The 22,725-nt window shown below is 44.5% G+C and overlaps 1 protein-coding gene across 1 annotated transcript in view; it reads left to right on the top strand.

Annotated features, from left to right (window-relative positions):
* LOC122810568 (antigen peptide transporter 2-like) overlaps nucleotides 1-22,725 on the top strand; it is a 222,326-nt gene that overhangs the window by 112,652 nt on the left and 86,949 nt on the right. The window contains exon 11 of the mRNA XM_044082148.1: nucleotides 603-791. Coding sequence (XP_043938083.1) covers nucleotides 603-791 — 189 coding nt within the window. The remainder of the gene's footprint in view (nucleotides 1-602; nucleotides 792-22,725) is intronic.

Genomic DNA, 22,725 nt, shown 5'->3' with positions numbered 1-22,725 from the left:
TAGTTATGATTTAACTTCTCTGACCCATTTAATTATGATTTATCTTTTCCTTGATAAGTATTGAGCAGCCCTTGTGGAATACTTTTACTGAGTATGCATGTAGCTTTAGTCCACAGTAGGAGCACTGTTCCTGTTTGCAGTGATCTTTAGGCATCAGATTCAGCCCACGGAGCACATACAGACATGTTTTATGGTCAGTAGACAACCCTGGCCCTTATGTAAATATTTATTGTACAAAAACACCACTCACTGGCTTCCTATCAGTTTTTCAAAAATATTCTAAAACACCTTGTTCACTGTTACTAAATTTCCACCAATTCTTTCCCCATAGTTGCCTAGGGTTATCTGGCATCTCTACATCCACACTTCTTTTTTTTGTGTACCAGGTGATATTTATCTTTAGTTGCTCAGCATATTACCTCACAGCCAACATAAGTTTAACAGTACAGTTCAGAAACGTTATCTGCTTAATGTCTTCTGCTTCTGTAGTTATTCTGTTTGGCATAGTTACTATCATGTGAGAATAAATATTCCAGTTTTGCATAGTAGCACTATACCTTAGGGTATCTATACATGTAACAGTGAATCTTTTGTAATTACAGGCATTGTTTTATGTATACGGTGAAATGATCCAGTCTATAGGAGCAGCAGAAAAGGTTTTCCAGTACTTAGACCGGCAACCAGCCATCTCAACAAATGGTGTACTGAAGCCAGATCGAATAAGAGGGCATATTCAGTTCAACAATGTCTCATTCTGTTATCCAACCAGATCAGAAATACCAGTCTTAAAGGTACAGTATTATTGTATGCTTCCTGTGCTGCACAAATGAGCTTTTCTCCAGCCTCAGACTCACTTAATGCAGATGTTAAGCTGCTGAGCTACTACACTTTGTAAGGTCTCTGTCTACTCTCGATAGGGCATTGGTCAGTTCACACTGTTAATTCAACATAGATGGCATTGTGGTATATTACTGTGGCATTGCATTCCAATATACACATACAAACCCACGTGCATATATCAGTAATGCATGTAGATTTATGTGAGCGAGCGTATGTGTGTGCGCGCACACACACAAACACACACACACATTTGTAGATGGGCTTTAATAAATCCAATGACTGCTAAACATTTTGTTAATTCTAATCCTTTCTCTTGTGATAAGAATAGAAAAGCTTTTGATAAGTTTGGGGGAAACGTGTACACTTCTGCAACTTTGACTTTTAGAATTCTAAACTCTCAGGCTTATATGTTGACGTTTATCCTGACTAATTATAAATGTATGAGGAATGTTTTAGCATCATTTTCCTCTAATGAAGAAAATTCTGCATTCTGTAGTTTAGTTTCTTCTGTTTTTCAAGTCACTGCTCACTGTTTAAAATGTGTTTCTGACTCGTTAGATACCACTTTCAGGGCTGCTGCCACTGGTACTCTTTTTAAGGTGGTTTGCCTGGGTGCATTCTCAGAACCTCCCAGAAGATGTCAAAAATTACAATTTGAAGTCTCCCTTGGATAGAGATTTAATTTCTGAGTGTTCTGCTGCAGAAGTTATTAACAGGTGTGATGAAAAAGGAAAGCTGATTTAGGGAATCTCTCTCAGATTTATCAGACCTCCTCCTTTAAGTTCTCCAAGGCATTCTCTGCTACATCATCTAACTTTGATAAAAAAAAACAAAATAAACAGTCTCAGCAGAATGCTGGTAAGTAGACTTTTAAAAAATAATGGCAGGGAGGTTCCAAAAAGAAAGCAGCAGTCAGATAAGTCAGAATGACTATTTGAGGGGCCATCATCTACTGATGTGGTATATGAACAAGCAGGGGGACCCAGATCTTACCCTCTGTGCAGACTATCCATGTTAACTTGGGATATAGCTTCACAGCACAGTCTCACTCTACAGGCATCTTACAGTCTGTCAGAGCAAAACTATGTGGCAGACAAGCTGAGCAGAACCAGGACAAACACTCAATGTAAACTGAATCAGGAGTTATTCCAAGATTTGATCCATCTGTGACAAATTGCTCAAGTAGACCTTTTTGCCTTGTTTCCAAAGAATCAACTGGCAACATTATGTTCCAGGTACTCCATGCAAGAAGGCCTGGGAAACAGATGTTTTTTTCCTTTCCATGGATAGGCATGTTCATGTATACTTTTCCACCATTTCCACTGATATCTAGGGTACTTCTGAAGATTCAGAAGGATTCCCCAAAGATCATTGTGGTGGCTCCCTTCTGGCCCAGGCAGCAGTGGCTTATCCTTCTTTTAGAGTTGGCCATGGGCATTTCCCACAAGCTTCCTCACAGACTGGATTTACTGACACAGGATCAAGGATGTTAGATACAGCCCGACCTCAGACAGCTGCATCCGACTGCCTAGATGATAAGGTATTAATACTTTTTAGGCACCAATGTTCTGAGGACATGCAGCAGGTATTAATAGAGCTTGCTGCTAGAAACTTGTATATTATCAAATGGAAAAGGTTTTCTAGGTGGTGCCAACAAAAGAACCAGTGCCCATTTAGGGCTAGTATTTCTCTGGTTTTGCAGTATTTGTCCGAGTTACTATCCTATGGCCTGTTTTACTCCTCAGTCAAGGTTAGTTTTTCAGTCATTTCCACATGTCTGCCAACTGATCCCCATGTTTCAATGCAGTCTCATGTGAAAATGTTTTTGAAAGAGGTTTTCCATAAGAAGCCTCAGAGAAAACCAGTAGCTCCTCCTTGGGATCTTAATTTTGTGTTAGAGAGGTTAACACGTGCTCCTTTTGAACCAGCTCATCCAGCTAACTTGATGTTCTTAACATGGAAAGCAGTTTTGCTCTTTGTTCTGACTTCTGCAAGAAGAGGGTTTGAATTGCAAGCTCTTATAGTGAGTTAACCTTATTTCATTTTTCAAAAACACAGTGTTCCTCTGAAAGATAATCCTTTTATGTTATCCCACTCCACAAAGGGGGAGCCACCATGGACCCTGGGAACTACCACCCCATTAGCCTAACGAGCCTGGTCTGCAAGGCCAAGGAACATATCATCATGGAACTTATAAACAAAGACATTGGTAATCTCCAAACTCTGGACCCCATCCAGTTTGGGTTTGTAAAAGGCAGATCATGTCTCCTAAACCTGATAGACTTCTTTGAAGCAGTCACCAAAGCCGTAGATGAGGGTAAAAGCCGTAGACAAGGGTAAGGTGGTTCACACAACCTATCTAGATCTCGCCAAGGCTTTTGACACCATCCTCCACTCTGGAATTACAGATAAACTCACTAAACTAGGTATAAATCCCTATGTCACAAGATGGGCTGCCAACTTGGCTCACTGACAGAACCCACACTGTGAAAGTAGCAGACTATAAATCTGACTTCAGACCAGTGACAAGTGGAGTACCACAGGGTTCAGTCCTGGGTCCTCTCCTGTTTGATATCTACTTTTCTGAAGTACAGGCTAACACAGAAGGTTTTTGGCTAATGAAGTTTGCAGATGACTGCAAACTAGGAGCCATAATCGAAACTCCTAACGATGTGGACATCCTACAAAAGGGCCTCACTGAGACAGATGCCTGGTGTCAAAGCCATGGCCTCAAGCTCAATGCCAAAAAGTGCATTGTCATCCCGTTTGGTAAAAACTCTGTACCCATGAGCTTACCACATAGATTGTACTCTACTTAACACTGAAAGTGTGATAAGAGACCTTGGGACACAGGTGGACAGTAGTCTCTCCTTTGATAATCCCATCGCCACAGTAGTCAGGAAATCCTTCTACGTGGCACACCTCATCACAAAAGGTTTCTCATCCAGGAAAAAAGAGGTCATTGTTCCTGTCTACTCGTCACTCATTAGACCCATTATAGAGTACAACGCCCCTTTTGGTGTGTACCTCACAAGACATCTACAATAACTGGAAAGGCAGCAGAAGTACCTCACAAAGAGGATTACCGGCCTCAAACAGATGCCGTACGCAGACCGTCTCAAAAAACTCCATTTTTACTCCGTCGCATATCGCCTACTCGGAGGCGATCTCTGACTAACATACAAAGCTATGTCAAACCCAGAGCTGTTGGACATGGTCCACTTAAAGAAATCCCAATCTCTCCAAGCTACACGCTCTAGAGACCTAAACTTTACCACCACAATAAACAGAAAATGCTGGAGGGATAGATTCCTGTCCCAGAGACTTCCCATACTCTAGAACAAGCTACCTATGTATATCGAACAAAGCTACTCATTAGCACTCTTAAAGAAAAATCTTGATGATTGTATGGGAAATAGGAAATTCAGCCCTGGGATCACTTTGGGGCTCTGCTCAACAGGGGCACAGGAAAATAATTTTCTTGGGTGGCGAACGCCAGGGTACCTTTTTGGCTAGGCTTGTATAGGCCCTAGGGCCAATAGCCTAGTGCCTACCTATGACCTATGAACCTATGTTTTACGCTTATCTATGTATACCCTGTCTTCTTTCCAGAACCTAAAAATGAAATACAAGGATAATGCACCCTTAGATGTGCACAGTTGGCTCACCATGATCAACTCTGGTACTATTTTGACAGAAGAACAGTTTAAGGACTTCTGATCAGTTGTTCCTTTCTTGTAAAGATAAGAAGGGACTACCTGTGTTAAAACTGACTATTTCCAAATGGTTGTCTCAGACTATTAGCTTTTTTTTATTACTACCATAATAAAAATATTTCATTGGTCAAAGCTCCTTCTACCATGGCCTTGGCATCAACTGTGGCTTTTTTGAAAAGGCTTGGAATCTATTCTAGGAGCAGCAGTTTGGCCCTCTGTGCATACTTTTACAAAGCACTATAGACCAGATTTCTTCTCCATGTCTATGACAGGCTTCGCTTGGAACATTCTTCAGGGGTTCCTGGACCCTTGCCCTTCCACCTCCCACTTACTTCAGTTACTTCAGACTATCTATCCATATAGCTTAGGATACTGCAGCAGTGATCATAACGATGTTCATAGTACAGCTGTGTAAGTAAACATACAGTAACAGTTCTAATAATTACTGCTGCAGTACCTGCTCCCTCCCTTAATACCCCTTGTTTTTGATTTATTTTTGCCTGAGTGTGAACATGTTTCTTTTTTTTTCCCTTTTTCTTGCAATGTGCTGTCGGGGCTTATCCACCCTCTCTCAGTTGGCTTGAAAGCTCTGAAGGGTTTGACACCCAAGCAGACTAATGGTTTGGGTGCATGGAAGATGCCCTGAAAACAACTACTGTTATGGTAGATTTACTTACACAGCCGTACTTTCCAACAGTCAGTCACGTCACTCCCTCTCTCACTCTTTTCACTTTCTCCATCATTTTTCAACCACTTTGACATTCTGTTGTGACTCTCCATTGTACCTGTTTGGTCAGGTCATTTCTTCAGTTATTCTTTTGCAACACTATCTTGATCTCATCCTGTTTCTTAAGAAATATACTGACAGTGCCATGTGTGATGTTGAAAGTACAAGCTTACCTTGTGTCTTATGTAAATATGAGGCTTCCACTCAATTGTGTATTTGTTTTTTTTGATTCAGTACTATCAATATGTTTTTTTTTTCTAATTGTGTATTGTTTTCCTGTAACACTAGACTGGTCTGAAAATAGTTCATCTGGATAAGTGCTCTACCCCAGATGACAAAATAAATTAAGATATAAATAAATACGAAGGAATAACAAATAACACTTACTTTCCAAAACAAAGAGTAAAAAGGTCACACAGAAAAATCAATCAGTAAAACTACAAGAAAAGTCTAGCTAAGCTAGAATTTCCACCGTATGATACCTTAAACCTCTTAATGGGATAAATGCAAAAATGACCCTTAAGAACATCAGGTGTTTTGGCTATATGGAGATTCTGAATGCTCATAACTTTTTACTTTTTAAGCCGTTTAATGGACAAATTCAAGCCAATAAAGTCGACCCCTACTAGCTGTGGATGTGCATGTTTTGATCTTATTATAGCCTCATCAGCATAACACAACTGGACTGTTTGGCTAACCATTAGAAACACAGGGTTGTTATGCCCAGCTGTTGTCCATTACCATTAGGGTGTCTACAAAAAATCACAACTAACAGACCAAAACAATCAGTAAAAACTACAAGAAAAGTCTAGCCAAGCTTGAACTTCCACTGTGTAATACCTTAAACCTCTTGTGTTAGAGCCACATGGGATATATGCAAATGACCCTTAAGAACATCAGGTGTTTCAGGCTTTCTAATTTCTCCAAATCTTTTGGGTTTCTAATACCATGACGGGAATGGACCCCATTCCTAAGTCAAAGTATGATTAACGTTCATGAAATTAGTATTGTTTCAATCTTTGATGTCAGCCAAAAGTGCTCTTCGCAGCACTTGCAATGTGCCTAGTAATGACTCCTTCTGCAATTCGTACAGGGGTACATGGATTGGTAACATATTTGAATATGATTATAAATTCTTTTTTATAAGACCCATTGCTCCTACTACTATTGGAGCTGTCTGGTATCTTTCTTCCACATTCCTCTTGTTTCTGCCTGCAGATCCTGGTATTTTATGACTTTGTGTCTCTCTCTGTACGCAAGACACTGTAGTCACTGGGTGTGGTGATTTCAATAATCATTGCTACTTTTGTCTTTTTACTGTTGGTAATGGGTGATCCCATATGATATAAACTTCATCATTTTATATTATGCTTTGTGGCTCATGTTTCCATTGTTTTTCAGCCACTTTGATACCAGAATGTTTGCACAATCCCCAGCGCAACAGTCTCACCACATTATTATGCCTTTCAGTATACAGTCCTTCTGCCATTAGTGTGTCACAACCAGCAACAAGATGTGTGACTGTTTCCAATTCGGTTTTACAAAACCTACATTTGTCTGCTTCTCCCACATGTTCAATGGACTTTGTAAACCAGCATGAATATTAACCTATCATTTCTTGGTTTGAATTCTCCTTAACCATTCCTGCATTCATTCTTGATCAACATGAAGCTCTTCCAGAAATTTTCTATACATGGCACTATAGTTTTTTCCACATTTCTTGCCTTCTCACCTGGTCCGTCACCTTATATACTTTCTTTTGTTTTTTGGCACATTCAATTGCTGCCTAGTTTTTATCTACTTCTGGTTTGATTTCCATTCCTGCTTGACATTGATACACTTCTGCTAAATTAAGCAGAGAAGTCATCTTAGATTTATTCTCCTCATGTTTCAAAACTATCACTACATTTGGATCTTGTGAGGTCAGTAGATGTGTGGAGTCTCACAATTGCAAATCTATACATGTAATCTATTTCAAGGAGGTCCATCCCTCTTTCGGAACGGGGAATATATAATCTTGGTATACACTGATTTTTGTAAGTCATTTGGTGAGCATGAAGCACAACACTTTTTGGGGCCAGTCAATCACTCCAAAACTGTACGTTAGGACAGGAAGAGCAAATTGATTTATAGCTTGTATCTTGTTCCTAATGTCAGTGCTGATGTTCCTTATGTTTCACTGTTGCAGTCCTCACATATGGGTTATCCGGCTCCCAGTAGCCCTCAGTCGGCCCGAATACCAGAGTCCTTGGTATATGACATCGGCTGCTGCCAGTTGTAAAACTGATGTCAGTACGTCAGGTATAAAGAGAGGCAGCCGACACCATTTTCTCAGTCTTTCTTGCCGCGGAGCCCGAAGCAGATGCAATTCGCACTAGTGGCGGTCGGCCGTTTACCTTCGTTTCACTTTCCAACTACCAAGTTGAAGACGCCTTCAGATAAGTACTCCATTGGGGATCCTCTTTGAGCATGACGTCCCTAACTGCGATCTCTGTGCTTCTTTTAACCCGCGTACCATACCCCGTAGAGCTAAGATTTTGTATAAGCATTTCGTAGTCTGGCCTAAGTTCGTCAGTATGGCCTCTTCTGGTCTCCTGACTTCGGATATACCTAGGAAACGCAAAGACAAGGAACACGACAGGCCTAGGGTTAAATCTACTGACGACGCACCAGTGAAATTGATCGTCAGCACAGCGGTACTCATTGAGGTGCTTTCGCAGCCCCTGCAGTCCGCAGATTTTCAGCTGCAAGCCTCTACCGAGACCTTAATGTGGTCCTCCATTCTACAGGCTATTTCATCTTCAGACCCTCTGCCTGTCGCCGGCTCAGATGGGTCCGGAGCTGCTTTGCAGGCACCGGCTTCTGATGCCTCCTCTTTTCGACATGAGACCAGAACCAGACCGACTACCTTAATTCAGACTTCTGCAGTTGCTAGGCCTCCTGAGTCCCTCCGGATTGCTAGTAAACCTTCCAGCCGCAAACCTACTCACAAGCAGGCGTCGTTCTCCCCTTTGTTCCTCAGTCCCAATTGGTAAAGATGGCTGGTGATCTTCTTTCCCTGATTAGGGGCTCTCACCCCCCTCCCCCTTCAAATAGGGCTAGAGAGTTATGTCCTGATGTTTTTTCTGAGATTTCCAGTATGTCTGTTGGTGAAGAAGGAAATTCTCAACTTTTTTCTGGCTTTGAGGATTCTGATGCTGAGGACTGTATCCCTTCTGCCTCCCCTCCAGAGGATTTTTCCTTTGGGGATACTTTGAATACTCTTAGGGAGCATTTTAAATGGGAATGTCAGGATTTTCCACATTCTAAGAAAAGAATCAGGGAATTTTTAGATTTGCCATAGCATAAGCCTCTGGCTGTACCTCCAGTTTTGGAAGCTGTGGATGATGTTTTCATGGAAAATTCTTTTAACTCCTAATTCTGTTCCTCCTTCCCCCAGAAAACCAGATAGGTATTACAGGGTTCCTGAATCTCATCAATTCCTTTTAAAAAACCCTACTACTGATCCAGAAATTATTTCTCAAGGCCCTAAGGGTGTTAAGGCTACTATTGCTAAAAACCCTGTGCCTTCTGATAAGGAATCAAGGGCCTTGGACAGGTGGGGTATAAAAGTCTATACTTTTGCAACTCTTGCCATTAGATCAGTGAATTGTCTTTTTCACATGCTTAAGTATCAGCAGCATACTTTGGAGGCTATTAAGGCTAAACTTGGAGATATTCCTTCCATTACGGAGAGCAAAGATTTACAAGACTTATTGAATTCTGCCACTTTAGTTAATAAGCATTCACTTCATTGTGGATTTGACACTTTGGAGGCTTCCTGCAGAGCAGCAGCCACTGGTTCCATAATTGGAAGGCATGCTTGGCTCAGGGAGCATCCTCTTTCCGAACCAGTTAAATGTAAATTGCTGGATGTTCCTTTGCACAAGGACAATCTTTTTGGTAATAAGGCTGAGGAGGCACTAAAGAAGTTGGAAGATAGGGCAAAATCTATGCAAGCTGTAAAAGATTTCCTTCAGGTTCAGCCTTCTTGGTTTAGTAGGCATTATCCTTCCAAGAATTGGTCTTTCCCTGATCCTGGCAAGCAGGGTCGCTCTACGCCTAGGGGCTTCAGATCTTCCAGAGGGCAGGCTTCTGCCCCTCAAAGGGCTAAACAATGGCATTCTTCTTCTGCTAAATCAGGGAGTTCTAAGCCAGCTTCCCAAAGCAAACATTCTCAGTGACTCTGGCCTTCTTGTGCCTACCTCTGCGGACCCTGGGTTTCCTTTGGGGGGAAGGTTAGCCAGGTTCGCAGAGGTATCGTCTACCATCACAGAAAATTGGGTGCTCAATATAGTAAACCAAAGTTACAAGTTTTACTTTCACACCTTCCCTGTTTTACAAGGATACCCAGACTTACCCAGAACTCTCAGGGCAGAGGTAGAAACTCATATTTCTTCTCTGCTGACTATAGGGGCTATAGAACCAGTTCCTGCAAATCAGACCGGCCTAGGTTTTTATTCAAGGCTTTTTCTGGTACCCAAGAAAGGGGGCACCTGGCACCCTATTCTGGATCTGTCTATTCTAAACACTTTTCTGGTGATTCCCAAGATGCTCACCCTTCAACAATTACTACCAATGCTGGGCAAGGATTCATGGCTGGTAACTTTGGAGCTCAAGGAGGCTTATCTGCACATCCCAATAAGGGAAAGTTGCAAGCAGTTCCTACGCTTCAGGACTGGGGCGCAACACTTTAAATTCTCTGCATTGCCCTTTGGCTTATCTACTGCTCCCAGAGTTTTTACAAAGTGCCTGGCTCCAGCCATTGCTTTTTGCAGGCAGGAAAACATTCAAATTTATCCTTATGTGGACAACTGTCTCATTCAAGCAAACTCTCCAGAACAACTAGAAAAGGATTTGGATTTCGTGAAGAACATTCTCATGTCTTTGGGTTACACTCTCAAAGAAAACAAGTCAAAGTTGGTTCCTTCAGGGGAGATTGTTTTCCTGGGAGCAAGTCTGAATACAGCCAGCCAGATGGTATTCCTCCCTCAACAGAAGCAAGATCATCTTTCTTCTTACTTCATGACCCAGCTCTCTGCAAGCACTGGGGTTCATGGTTTCATGTATTTTGATGATCCCATATGCAAGGCTGCATATGAGAAAACTTCAATGGTACCTCAAGAACCTTTGGTGTCAGCACACACAGGACTTGGACTTGATTCTTCCCCTGATTCCCTGTCTACAAATGGAGTTCCTCTGGTGGGCGACAGCCTGTTCACAGAACAATAGTCTGCCTTTCCACCCACTGCCTGCAAGCCAGACTCTCACCACAGACGCCTCAGATGTTGCATGAGGGGCTCATCTGGAGGGCAGGGGCATACAGGGGACTTGAAGCACCCAGCAGATTCATCTGCACATAAACTTAAAAGAATTGATGGCAGTGCAGCAGGCCTTGCTGGCTTTCAAGGACCTACTTGGGACTCTGCTGATCAGGACAGACAAGACAGACAGGACAGACAATACCACAGTCATGTGGTACATCAACAAGCAAGGGTGGACTCACTCTTATCCCTTGTGCAGACAAAGCATGAGACTATGGTCCCTAGCAGCATCAATGGGCTTAGATCTAATAGCACAGTATCTTCCAGGGAGACTAAATTCCCTGGCGGATCATTGAGCAGACATGTTCTGGAGTGCATAGACAGCTGAGATTTTACTTAGACAGGACTAAATCCTTTCGAAATTCTGAACAGTTATTGGTTAGTTTTGCTCCTGGGGCTCAGGGTAAAGCTATTTCAAAACAAACCATCTTCAAATGGATTGCTCATTGTATTCACTTTTGTTACCTGCAGCATGGGACGGTTCCCCCTCAGAGTATTAGGACCCATTCTACTAGAGCAGCCTCTACCTCTGCAGCCTTTCTGAGAGGTGTGCCTACTAAGGACATTCTAGAAGCAGCTACTTGGTCTTCTGTCCATACTTTCACAAAGCATTACAATCTACCTTTGTTTTCTAAACCCAGGGCTGGTTTTGCCTCTGCAGCTTTGCAGGGCCTCCTTACCGACCCTTAATCTGTGATCCTTCCTCCCCCCTTTGTCTTCTTACTGGGTTTTGGGAATCAACCCATATTTGAGGACTGCAACAGTGAAACACGAAGAACATAGTACAGTTATGTACACTTACCATAAATGTAGATGTTCGAGTGTATTCACTGTTGCAATCCTGGTTTCCCACCCTCCATTCCCCCTTTTTTCCTGAGGCACAGACTATAGATTTTTATTTTTTGTATGACGTGTCCATGGTGCTACCATTCCTGGGTTAGCCTTCTTTTGGGGGCTTCTGACAGTTAAGGCAAGAAAAACTGAGGAAATGGTGTTGACTGCCTGTCTTTATACCTGCCATACTGACATCAGTGTTACAACCGGCGGCAGCCAACGTCATATACCAAGGACTCTGGTATTCGGGCCGACTGAGGGCTACCGGTAGCCGGATACCCATATGTGAGGACTGCAACAGTGAATACACTCGAACATCTACATTTATGGTAAGTGTACAAACTGTACTTTCTCAGGATTAATTTAAGTCTTGTAAAGTATTCCTTACTGAGTTTTATTCGCATTTGTTCATGTTTTATTGCTGATCCTTCACCAATTCCGAAATATTTATACAATCCCTCTTGCTCAACGTATTCTTGTCCCAAACTGATAATGTTATGTAGTCCAATCTTGCCTACATTCTTATCCGTGGGTTTGGAATCTCTAGCTCAAAGTCTTCAATTGGCTCGTGGCTAAGAGGTATCCCATGCTGCACTGCTCCCTTTCCCCAGTTCTCATTTGCCGCTCGTTACGCTCAGAAGTGGTCTCGCTCTTGGCCGTGGCTAAGTATAACTTTTTCTTCTACTTTTTAGTAGTTTGTTGCTCCAAAAGCTATTTTCATAGCTAGTTTCTGTTTTTTGATAAAACTGTTTGTGTAGCCTGTTCCGTGGATTTTTGTCTTGGTATCCCGTTTGTGTTCCTTCCCTTTTTACGGGCTAGGCCCATTTCAGTTAGAGGACCTAGTCCTCCTTCCTAGTTGTGTGTGCCCCAGTTTCCCTGTGTGTGCTTGTTCCTGTGGTTACCCCATCCCTTTGGGCTAGGGCCGTTTAACTTAGAGGACCTAGTCCTCCCTTGTTTTGTTTGTCTGGGCCGTTTAAGTTAGAGGTCCTTTCTTCCCTGTGATGTTTGTTGTTCTAATGACCGTTTAATTCAGAGGCATAGTTCCCGCGTTTTTCTGTTGTTGGTGTCGGGTTTGTCTTCTGATATTGTGTGCAGTGTCATACCAATATGTCTAAGGTTACAAAAGAACACAAGCCTTCGGGCTTCAAAAAATGTGATAATTGTGGATATAAAATGTCTGTTACTGATGGGCACTCTGTGTGCGTGTATTGCTTGGGGGCTATCCACCTCCAAGAATCCTGTGTGTTCTGTCACGCCTTTAGCCCACGCGTTCTTCAAGAGAGGAAGAACAAACTGATTCTGAAGGGATTACTGAAACCCTCCAAAGAAGACTTGGAGAGGGCTTCCAGTTCAAGTCCTCTCCCTCTAAAACAGACAAGACCTCTAAATCAAAAAAACGCTCTCCGGCTCCGTCATTTTTATTGGAGCTGCCAGAGAAAGTTACCAAGTCTACCTTAGCTTCCTCGGCTCCATTGGCTTTGGGGACGAAGGAAGTGGGTGATTTGACCAAGTCAGCATTGGCTCCCAGTCTCTCGGAGCCAGTGACGGAGATACTGGTTCGGAGCCAGTCTCCAGTTACTAGACCAGTTTCTCCTTCTCGTAAGTCTCCTTCTGTAGGGAGGTCCAGATCTCCGACCTTATCCTCTAGGTCCTACAGGACTCTCTCGGATGATGATGTGGATAGAGTGGTACAGAGACTGCTCAAATCACCGGTGTTGGCCAGATTGTTTTCGGCTCCAGCCCAGTCGGCCTTGGAGCCCGTCACCCATCCATCCTCGTATGTTTCTCCTCCAAGCCTTTCTCGGCCTTTGGACCCAGAGTTGTCAGTTCTGTCTGATGCCTTTAGGTCGGCTCCAGTAGTGCATCCTGGCATCTCGGTTCTGATCTCCGCTCTGACCCCATCGGCGGGGTCCAGAGCTCATAGTTCCTCAGTCGGACCCGAGGGAGAGGTCTCGGGTCGATCTTCTTCGGCTCCTACCCTCCCGCTTGGTGCTTCGGCATGGGTGAGCTTGAGCCCTGCCTCAGCTTCGTACCTTATCTCTTCGGCCCCAAGGGTTTCCACAGTTGGTCGTTCTTCAGAGCCGGGGGGATCAGCTTTCGAGGTCATGCGGAGCGTGCTGGCTAGGTCCTCAGCTGCGTCTGATGGCACCGACACTCTACCCACTCCAGCACCGGTATCAGTTTCTTATCACCCTTTGTCCTTGGACAGCGGAGACCCAAGGCCTCAGGATACCTCCATGAGTGGTCCCCAACTTTTTGAGGTCTCCCCAGAGTTTTGCCTGAGGAGCCCCCCAGAAAAAGAGTGTGCAAGAGGAAGCACATCGACTCCCAGGATGAGTCTATTACTTCGGACACCGACCTCGAGGAGGTCCCCCAAGTCGTCCTTTGAAGATATCTCTTTCTCAGATATCCTGGAGATCTTGAAGCAGAGAGGCAACTGGCCCTCCAAATCTCCTTCTGAGGAGGAGTCTTTGTTCCTGAAGGCCTTTGGTTCTCAACCTTCCGCCTCTTGGGTTTCTCCCCCATTCGATGAACTCCTGGATCTTGTTTGCCGAAGGGTGTGGGAAACTCCTGACACTGTGGAACCAGTCCCCAGGAGACCCAACAAGTTTCTGTCCACCCCCGCTGACAAGGAATTTCTCACAAAGGGCGTTCCAGTAGATGCCGTGATGGTGGCAGTGGCCACCAAGAAGGAACTGGCTGAGACTTCATCTACCATCCATCCCCCTAACAAGGAGTCTGGGACCATGGACCGATATGGGAAGCGTATGTTTTCTTCAGTGGCCTTTACTCTGCGGTCGCTGAACTATTTGTCACATTTTACACGTCTCCAAAGAGATCTCCTAAAAGAGCTTGGAGAGTCTCTGCAGGGTAAAGTTTCTGACGCAGTGGCTCAGAAGGTCAGTGCCCAGATGTCTACCCTAAATTCCATTGCTAACTCCTCCATGAGGCTGATCGCGCAAGCAGCCGACGGAGCAAGTAGGGCAGCGAGTTCCGGAGCCTCTCTTAGGAGGCACTCCTGGATGCGCCTGTGTAATTTCGCGGAGAGCTTCAAGTCTATGTTCACCAACGCCCCATTTGATGGTTCTACATTCGGAACCAAGGTGAAGGATACTCTCACTAGGTGCGAGCAGGAAGGAAAAACCCTGTCTGCCGTGGGAGTCCTTTTTTCCATGCCTTCTAGACCTTATCCCAAGGGCCAGAAGGGTGGGAAAATGTGGTTCAGAAAGCCGCAGAGGTTTTTTCAAGACGCACAAAGTGATTCCCCCTCCAGAGGCAAGGGAGGGGGTGGTAACTCAGGTAGGCGCTGCCCTAGAGGCAGAGGAGGCCCACGTAACCAGGGGGACCATGATTCCTTTCGCGGTTCCCCCTACCAGCGCTCCTGATGGGAGGCCTGACTGCGCTTCTCCAGAGCCAGTCGGGGGTCACCTTTCGCTATACCCAGAAGCCTGGCAAGGCATCACCCAGGATGAGTGGGTATTAAAGATAATTTCCGGAGGATATTATATTCCCTTCTCTTCTCATCCCCTGCCAACCAAGAGAATCCCAGATGCCCCACCCAGTCAAAGGGATTCTGCAGCTTCAGAAGTTCAAAAGCTGCTAGCAAAAGGAGTCATCCAGCATGTCCCCTCAGACCAGCTCGAATTAGGGACTTACTCAAGATTCTTTTTGGTGCTGAAAAGAACAGGGGACCTGAGACTCATCTTGGATCTCAGCCTCTTGAACCTCCATGTAAAAAGGTCCAAGTTCTGAATGGTCGCTTTACAGTCTATTCTCCCATTGTTGGGGAAAGAAGTATGGATGTGCTCCATCGACCTCAAGGATACTTACTACCATATAAAGATGGACAGGGCATCCAGAAGTAATTTACGCCTCCGGCTGGGAGCCAGTCATTTTCAGTTTCGAGCCCTGCCCTTTGGTCTCACCTCAGCCCCCAGGGTGTTCACCAAATGTATGGCAGTGGCGACAGCTCACTTCAGACGTCAGGGATTCCAAGTGTTTCCATATCTGGACGATTGGCACCTGTCTGCCACCACCAGGCATCTACTACTACAGACCAGGGACACCTCCATTGCGCTGTGTCAATGATTGGGTATCACACTAAACTGGGAAAAGTCTGCCTTGTTGCCCTCGCAGCGTGTCACTTTTATAGGCGCCGATTTAGATACTGTGCTCATGAGGGCTTTCTTACCACAAGAAATAATTCAGGTTTTGCAACAACAGGTCTACGCGTTGCTTCCACTGAAAAAGGTAAAGGCAAAAATGGTTCTCAAATTGTTAGGGACAATGGCTGCCATAATTATGCTAGTCCCTCTTGCAAGACTACACATGAGGCTCCTTCAGTGGCTGCTCTTTGCCCAGTGGTCCCTACAGCACCTTCTGCTTTTCCATCTTATTATGATTACAGACAAGTGCAAGCAGGATCTACGCTGGTGGCTTCAGACCAGCAATCTCAATGTGGGAAAACCCTTTGTTCTACCTCCTCCAGTTGCCACGGTGACCATGGATGCCTCCCAGATTTGGTGGGGGGGGGGGCATTATCTTGGCAGGACAGTCCAAGGCACGTGGCAAGAGCATGAGATACATTTGCATATCAATGTCTTGGAGATGAGAGCAGTGCTATTAGCGTTGCAAGCACTCCAGAGCTTTCTTCCTCTCAGGACGATTGCAATCCACTCGGACAACATGTCGGTGGTATGGTATCTGAACAAACGGGGGGAACCAAGTCGTATCCCCTTTGCAGAGAGGCTATTCGAGTGTGGCAGTGGACAGTGTCTTCCAACGCTTTCTTGTGGCAGCACACATTCTGGGGGAAGTCCAACGTGATTGCCAACAGGTTGAGCAGAGCTATTCTGATGCCTCACGAGTGGTCCCTGAACAGGCAGGTTGCGGAGCAGATTTTCCACAGATGGGGTCAGCCTTGCTGCGACCTATTTGCCAGTCCCCTCAATACCAAGTGCAGCAGCTACTTCACCCTTATCCCTCATCAGGGGGAGACACCCATTGACGCTCTAGTTCACCATTGGCCCTCCGGTCTACTTTATGCCTTCCCACCTGTTCCTCTGATAGCAAAGGTTATTCAGAAAGCACAATTCTTGGAAAGCAGAATGATTCTGATTGCGCCACACTGGCATTGACAAATTTGGTTCCCTTTTCTCCATCCCTGTCTCATGGATGACCCCTGGATCCAGGATCCACAGCCAGACCTATTGACTCATATGTCAGGGCAGTTCCATCCCTCTCTTCAGACCCTCCAGTTGACAGCTTGGCTACTCCAGTTCCATCACTAGTCAGGCTTCCTCATTTTTCTCCGGAAGTGGTTCATACTATGTCTTCTTCCCATAAGTCTTCGACTAGGAAGATTTATTCCAGTAAATGGAAAAGATTCTCCATCTGGGCTCATGAAAGGCAGATTGATCCTTACACTGCACCAATTTCATCAGTTCTGGAATTTCTAGGCCTTTAGCCATTCCGCCAGTACTAACAGTTGTTGATGATGCATATAATGATGCCTGTACTGCTCCTGATTCTCTTCCTCCGGCCCCTGCCAAAATAGACAGATATTACAGGGTCCCGGACACACTACCATTTGTATAAGGCTCCTGTTGCAGACCCTGAAACCATTTCACAGGGCCCTAAAGGTGTGGCAGCTGCCTCTGCCAAAAACCCTCTTCCCTCTGAAAGGGAATCTAGAGCATTAGAGAGATGGGGTAAAAAGGTTTATACTTCTGCTACTCTTTTGGCCAGGGCCTTGAACTGTCAATTTCACATGATTTAGTACCAGGAAGTTTTGTTAGACCAGCTAAATAAAAAAACTGTCTTCTCCTAAACCTTTAGACCGCAAGTCCCTTCAGGATTTGGTACATAACTCTCAGCAGGTCAGTAACCATTTCTTAAAATGTGGCTATGATACACTGGAGGCTTCCTTTAGATCAGCTATGACTGGAACAGTGATTCGAAGACATGCCTGGTTAAAAGAACAATCCTTACCAGACCATGTTAAGTCAAAACTCCTAGATGCTCCCATGGAGAAACAAAGTTTGTTTGGCTCCCCTGCACAGGAGGTTCTAAAGAAGGTGGAAGAAAAAGCAAAATCTGTCCAAACAGTCAAGGATTTCTTACAGGTCCAACCTCCCAGGTTCAGCAGAAATTGGCCTTCGAAGAATTGGTCCTTTCCAGACAACTCCAGAGCGCAGAGAGGCAGAAATAGGCGCCCAAGAGGCAGAAGTCAATCTAGGGGTGCCTACAGGGCGTCAGTGGCAACCTACCAACCAGAAGTACTGCCACAGAATCAACTACCACCACTTCCACAGAACACACAGAATGACTTGCCCCTAGTTCCGCCTACCAGGGAACAACTGGAAGCACCCCTTGGGCGAGAAAAACTAGCCTTATTCTCCAACAACTGGCATTACATTACAGGAGACAAATGGACTTTACAAACAATAGACAAGGGCTACAGGTTTCACTTCCACACTCTACCAAAAGAGAGGAATGCCAAACCTACCACCGAAGCCAAAAACAGGCGCTCTAAGACAAATCAACAACTTACTAAGGATGAGAGCTATAGAAGAGGTGCCACCTATGGAACAAGGCCAAGGATTTTACTCCAGGCTTTTCCTTGTACCAAGAAAAGAAAATCCATGGAGACCTATTCTAGACTTGTCCGCACTGAACACATACCTCATTGTTCCAAAATTCAAAATGCTGACCCTCCAGCAACTTCTTCCCATGCTGGGCAAGGAGTCTTGGCTGGTGACTCTAGATCTCAAGGAGGCATACCTGCACGTCCCTATCGACCAGATTGCAGAAGACACCTCAGATTTCTTGCAGGATCAGAGCATTATCAATTCTCAGCATTGCCTTTTGGCTTATCTACTGCACCCAGAGTATTCACGAAATGCCTGGCATCAGTAATTGCTCATTGCAGACTTCAGGAATTCAAATTTACATACCTGGGCTGACTGCCTAATACAAGCGTTTTCTAGACAACAAGGCAAAGTTAACAAAGATTTGGAAAATGTCATACAACTGTTGCAAGCCTTGGGATACACAGTCAGCATGCAAAAGTCAAGACTAGTACCATCCCAAAGGATAACATTCTTGGGTGCAGAACTAGATACATCAACTCAGATGGCTTTTCTCACAGAAGAAAAACAAAAGCAACTACCAGTCTACTTCATGGCATTAACAACACAAACTCAGCTTACAGCAAGGAAAGTCCTGCAAGCCCTGGGCTACATGGCATCCTGTATAATATTGGTTCCGCATGCCAGGCTGCATATGAGAAAGCTACAATGGTACCTAAGGAATGTATGGTCTCAACACAAGCACAGTCTAGAAGCCCAGATTCCAATAATTCCATGCCTGAAGCAAGAATTCCTGTGGTGGGCTCAGGCCTGTCAGTTGAACAGAGGCTTGCCTTTCTACAAACCTCATCCAAGCCAGACCATCACCACGGACGCCTCAGACCTAGGATGGGGGGCACACATGGTGGACAAGTGTATACAAGGCCTATGGACCCAAGACCAGCTGAATCTACACATAAATCTAAAGGAGATGCTGGCAGTGAAACATGCGATGCAGGCATTCAGACCACTCCTTCAACAGGGTCATCTGCTGATAAGGCCGGACAATACCACAGTCATGTGGTACATCAACAAACACGGAGGTACACATTCATATCCTCTATGCCGGATGGCAATGGACCTGTGGAATGTGGCCCTGAACCTCAACATTCAACTTCAGGCCAGATTTGTACCAGGAAAAGAAAATGCTCTAGCAGACACCTTAAGCAGAACTACCACGGATGCTCACGAATGGATGCTGCATCCAGATATCTTCAAAGCCATAACAAAGAAATGGGGACTACCACAGATAGACCTGTTTGCCTCCCCACACAATCACCAATTGAAGAAATTCTGCACGAGCATACCACCCACTTGCTTGGAGGTGGACTCCCTTCTTCAGCTGGAAAAACCTGACAGCATATGCATTTCCACCTCTTCCCTTGATGTACAAAGTTCTACTGAAGATCAGAGAGGATCAGCCAAGGGTAATTCTGATAGCTCCAGACTGGCCGAGGCAACATTGGTACCCGCTACTGAGAAGCATGTCTCGGACACACGCATGGCCTCTACCATGTCCCTTACTACTAACACAGGACAACTACAAGATCCTTCATCCAAACTTGAAAACACTGCAGCTAGCTGCTTGGAATATTGCATAAAACAAAATAACCCAGGTTTATTTCAGAGGGTTAAGGACATTATTCTGGAGGCACGCAGACCCTCCACAAGGAAGACTTATTCAGCCAAGTGGAAAAGATACCTAATTTGGAGTGCAGCAAAGGGAGAAAATGTCTCATTGGCAAACATAGCACACATCCTGGAATATTTAGCAGAGCTATTCCACAATGGCCTGTCTTACTCCTCCATTAAGATTCATGCATCAGCAATTTCTGCAGAATACAACATGGATCCTCCTGTCTTCTCTCATCCTCTACTCAGGCAGTTCTTGAGAGGAATCAAAAATGTAAAACCTCCAAGGAAACCACCTTTTCCTACATGGGATCTCAACTTTTTGCTGGAAAAGTTAACACTTCCCCCTTTTGAACCAGCAGCAACAGCAGAATTACAATTCTTGTCTTGGAAAACTGCTTTCCTGCTAGCAATTACTTCAGCAAGAAGGGTATCTGAGTTACAGGCATTAATGGCAGTACAACCCTTCCTTATCTTCCATCAGGACAGAGTCCCTCTGAGAACTAACCCTACCTTTATGCCAAAAGTGGTCTCCAGAGTATCATTGAACAGCTATTCATTTACCTACATTCTTCCCAACCCACAGAACAGGGGGAAAGACTGCTACATACCTTGGATGTGCACAGACAATTCTAACTATCTGGACAGAACTAAGACCAGTAAGAAAAACTGACCAGCTTCTGGTAGCATATGCAACAGGAATGCAAGGAAAAGCAATTTCAAACAGACAATCTCAAAATGGATAGGAAATTGCATTGATTTTGCTACTCTTTTCATGGAAAGACAACTCCTGATAATATCAGACCTCATTCTACAAGAGCTACAGCCACCACTACAGCTTTCCTACGAGGAGTGGCTACCAAAGACATTTTAGAAGCTGCTACTTGGAGCTCCGTTATACATTTGCCAAGCATTATAATCTTCCCTTATACTCTAGATCCCGAGCAGGTTTTGCAACTGCTGTTTTGCAAGGGATCTTAACTACACCATCTTTATCTTAGTGCCTCCTCCCCCAGTCATATGTTGGCTATGGTATTCTACCCATATGTTAGGACTGCAGATGCATCCTTGAAGGACATAGTACAGTTTGTACCTACTATAAATGTAGATGTCCGATAGGTATGCATCTGCAGTCAGGATTACCCACCCTCCTTCCCCTCTGTGGTATTCCTAGGGTATTTACCCCCCTTTTTAGCTAGCTGGGGGAATCTATTATGGTGTATTTGTTTGTATATATGTACATATATGTATATACTTTTATATTGTTTGCTCTCTACTGTTTGGAATTATTTGCATTTATCCAAATTTAGCCTTCCTAGAGGGCACCTGGCATCTGGGGCAAGAAACACTGAGGAAAATGGCATCGGCTGATGCCTTTATACCCAATAAACAGCAGCTATGACGTTGGGTGAAGTACGACATCAGCTGAGGCCAGACCCAGACTTTGGAATCCGGCCGACCGAAGGGCTGCCTGAGGCAGGACAACCCATATGTTAGGACTGCAGATGCATACCTATCGGACATCTACATTTATGGTAGGTACAAAACTGTACTATCTTGAAGCAGAGAGGCGACTGGCCTTCCAAATCTCCTTCTGAGGAGGAGTCTGTGTTTTTGAAGGCCTTTGGTTCTCAACCTTCCGCCTCTTGGGTTTCTCCCCCATTCGATGAACTCCTGGATCTTGTTTACCGAAGGGTGTGGGAAACCCCTGACACTGTGGAACCAGTCCCCAGGAGACCCAACAAGTTTCTGTCCACCCCCGCTGGAGGAATTTCTCACAAAGGGCGATCCAGTAGATGCCGTGGTGGTGGCAGTGGCCACCAAGAAGGAACTGGCTGAGACTTCATCTACCATCCATCCCCCTAACAAGAAGTCTGGGACTATGGACCGATATGGGAAGCGTATGTTTTCTTCAGCGGCCTTTACTCTGCGGTCGCTGAACTATTTGTCACATTTTACACGTCTCCAAAGAGATCTCCTGAAAGAGCTTGGTGAGTCTCTGCAGGGTAAAGTTTCTGACGCAGTGGCTCAGAAGGTCAGTGCCCAGATGTCTACCCTAAATTCCATTGCTAACTCCTCCATGAGGCTGATCTCGCATGCAGCCGATGGAGCAAGTAGGGCAGCGAGTTCCGGAGCCTCTCTTAGGAGGCACTCCTGGATGCGCCTGTGTAATTTCGTGGAGACCTTTAAGTCTATGTTCACCAACGCCCCATTTGACGGTTCTACATTCGGAACTAAGGTGAAGGATACTCTCACTAGGTGCGAGCAGGAAGGAAAAACCCTCAAAAAATTGAATAATCAAGGGCAGGATATTTTGTTAACTACATCCCAGAAAAATAATAACAGCAATAAAGAGATGACTTCAGTTAGATATATGACTACTTTTAATAGAAGAAGTCACCTGGTTAAACAAATTATCTCAAGAAATTGGATAATTTTATTAGCTTCAGATGAAATGAAAGCTATTGTAGGTGATAAGCCATGCTTCTCTTATAGAAATATGAAGACTATCAAAAGCTTATTGTGTTATAAAGATTTTTATAAACCTAAGCCTATGACGTTGGCTATTAAGCATGGAACTTTTCAATGTTTTAACTGTATTGCTTGTGCACAGATGTTTGGTAATGGTAGTGACACCCTAGCACTGGTCAAGTATTCAATTTTAAAATTTCAGCTACTTGTAACACTTCAGGTGTTATCTATTTGGCTACATGTAAATCCTGCACCTCGTTCTATGTAGGAAAAAATATTCGTAAGCTGAAAGATCGTGTTATTGATCATAATTCAGAAATCAGACGGTGTTGTGAAAATAATGCACTATATAAGCATATCAATATTCATGGCTCTGAACATTCTTTTAAGTTTAGAGTTATTGATTTTAATTGTCCTAGTGCCAGAGGTGGAGATTTGAATAATAGGTTCATAGGTTCATAGGTTCATACTAGGCTATCTGCCCGAGGGCATTTATAAGCCTAGCCCATAGT

Source organism: Protopterus annectens, chromosome 9.part0 (assembly GCF_019279795.1).
Source record: "Protopterus annectens isolate FY-2018-M chromosome 9.part0, PAN1.0, whole genome shotgun sequence".
In the NCBI taxonomy this organism is placed as follows: Eukaryota; Metazoa; Chordata; order Ceratodontiformes; family Protopteridae; genus Protopterus; species Protopterus annectens.
The sequence above is the reverse complement of the archived record's forward strand: the minus strand, read 5'-3'. Positions and strand labels throughout refer to the sequence as shown.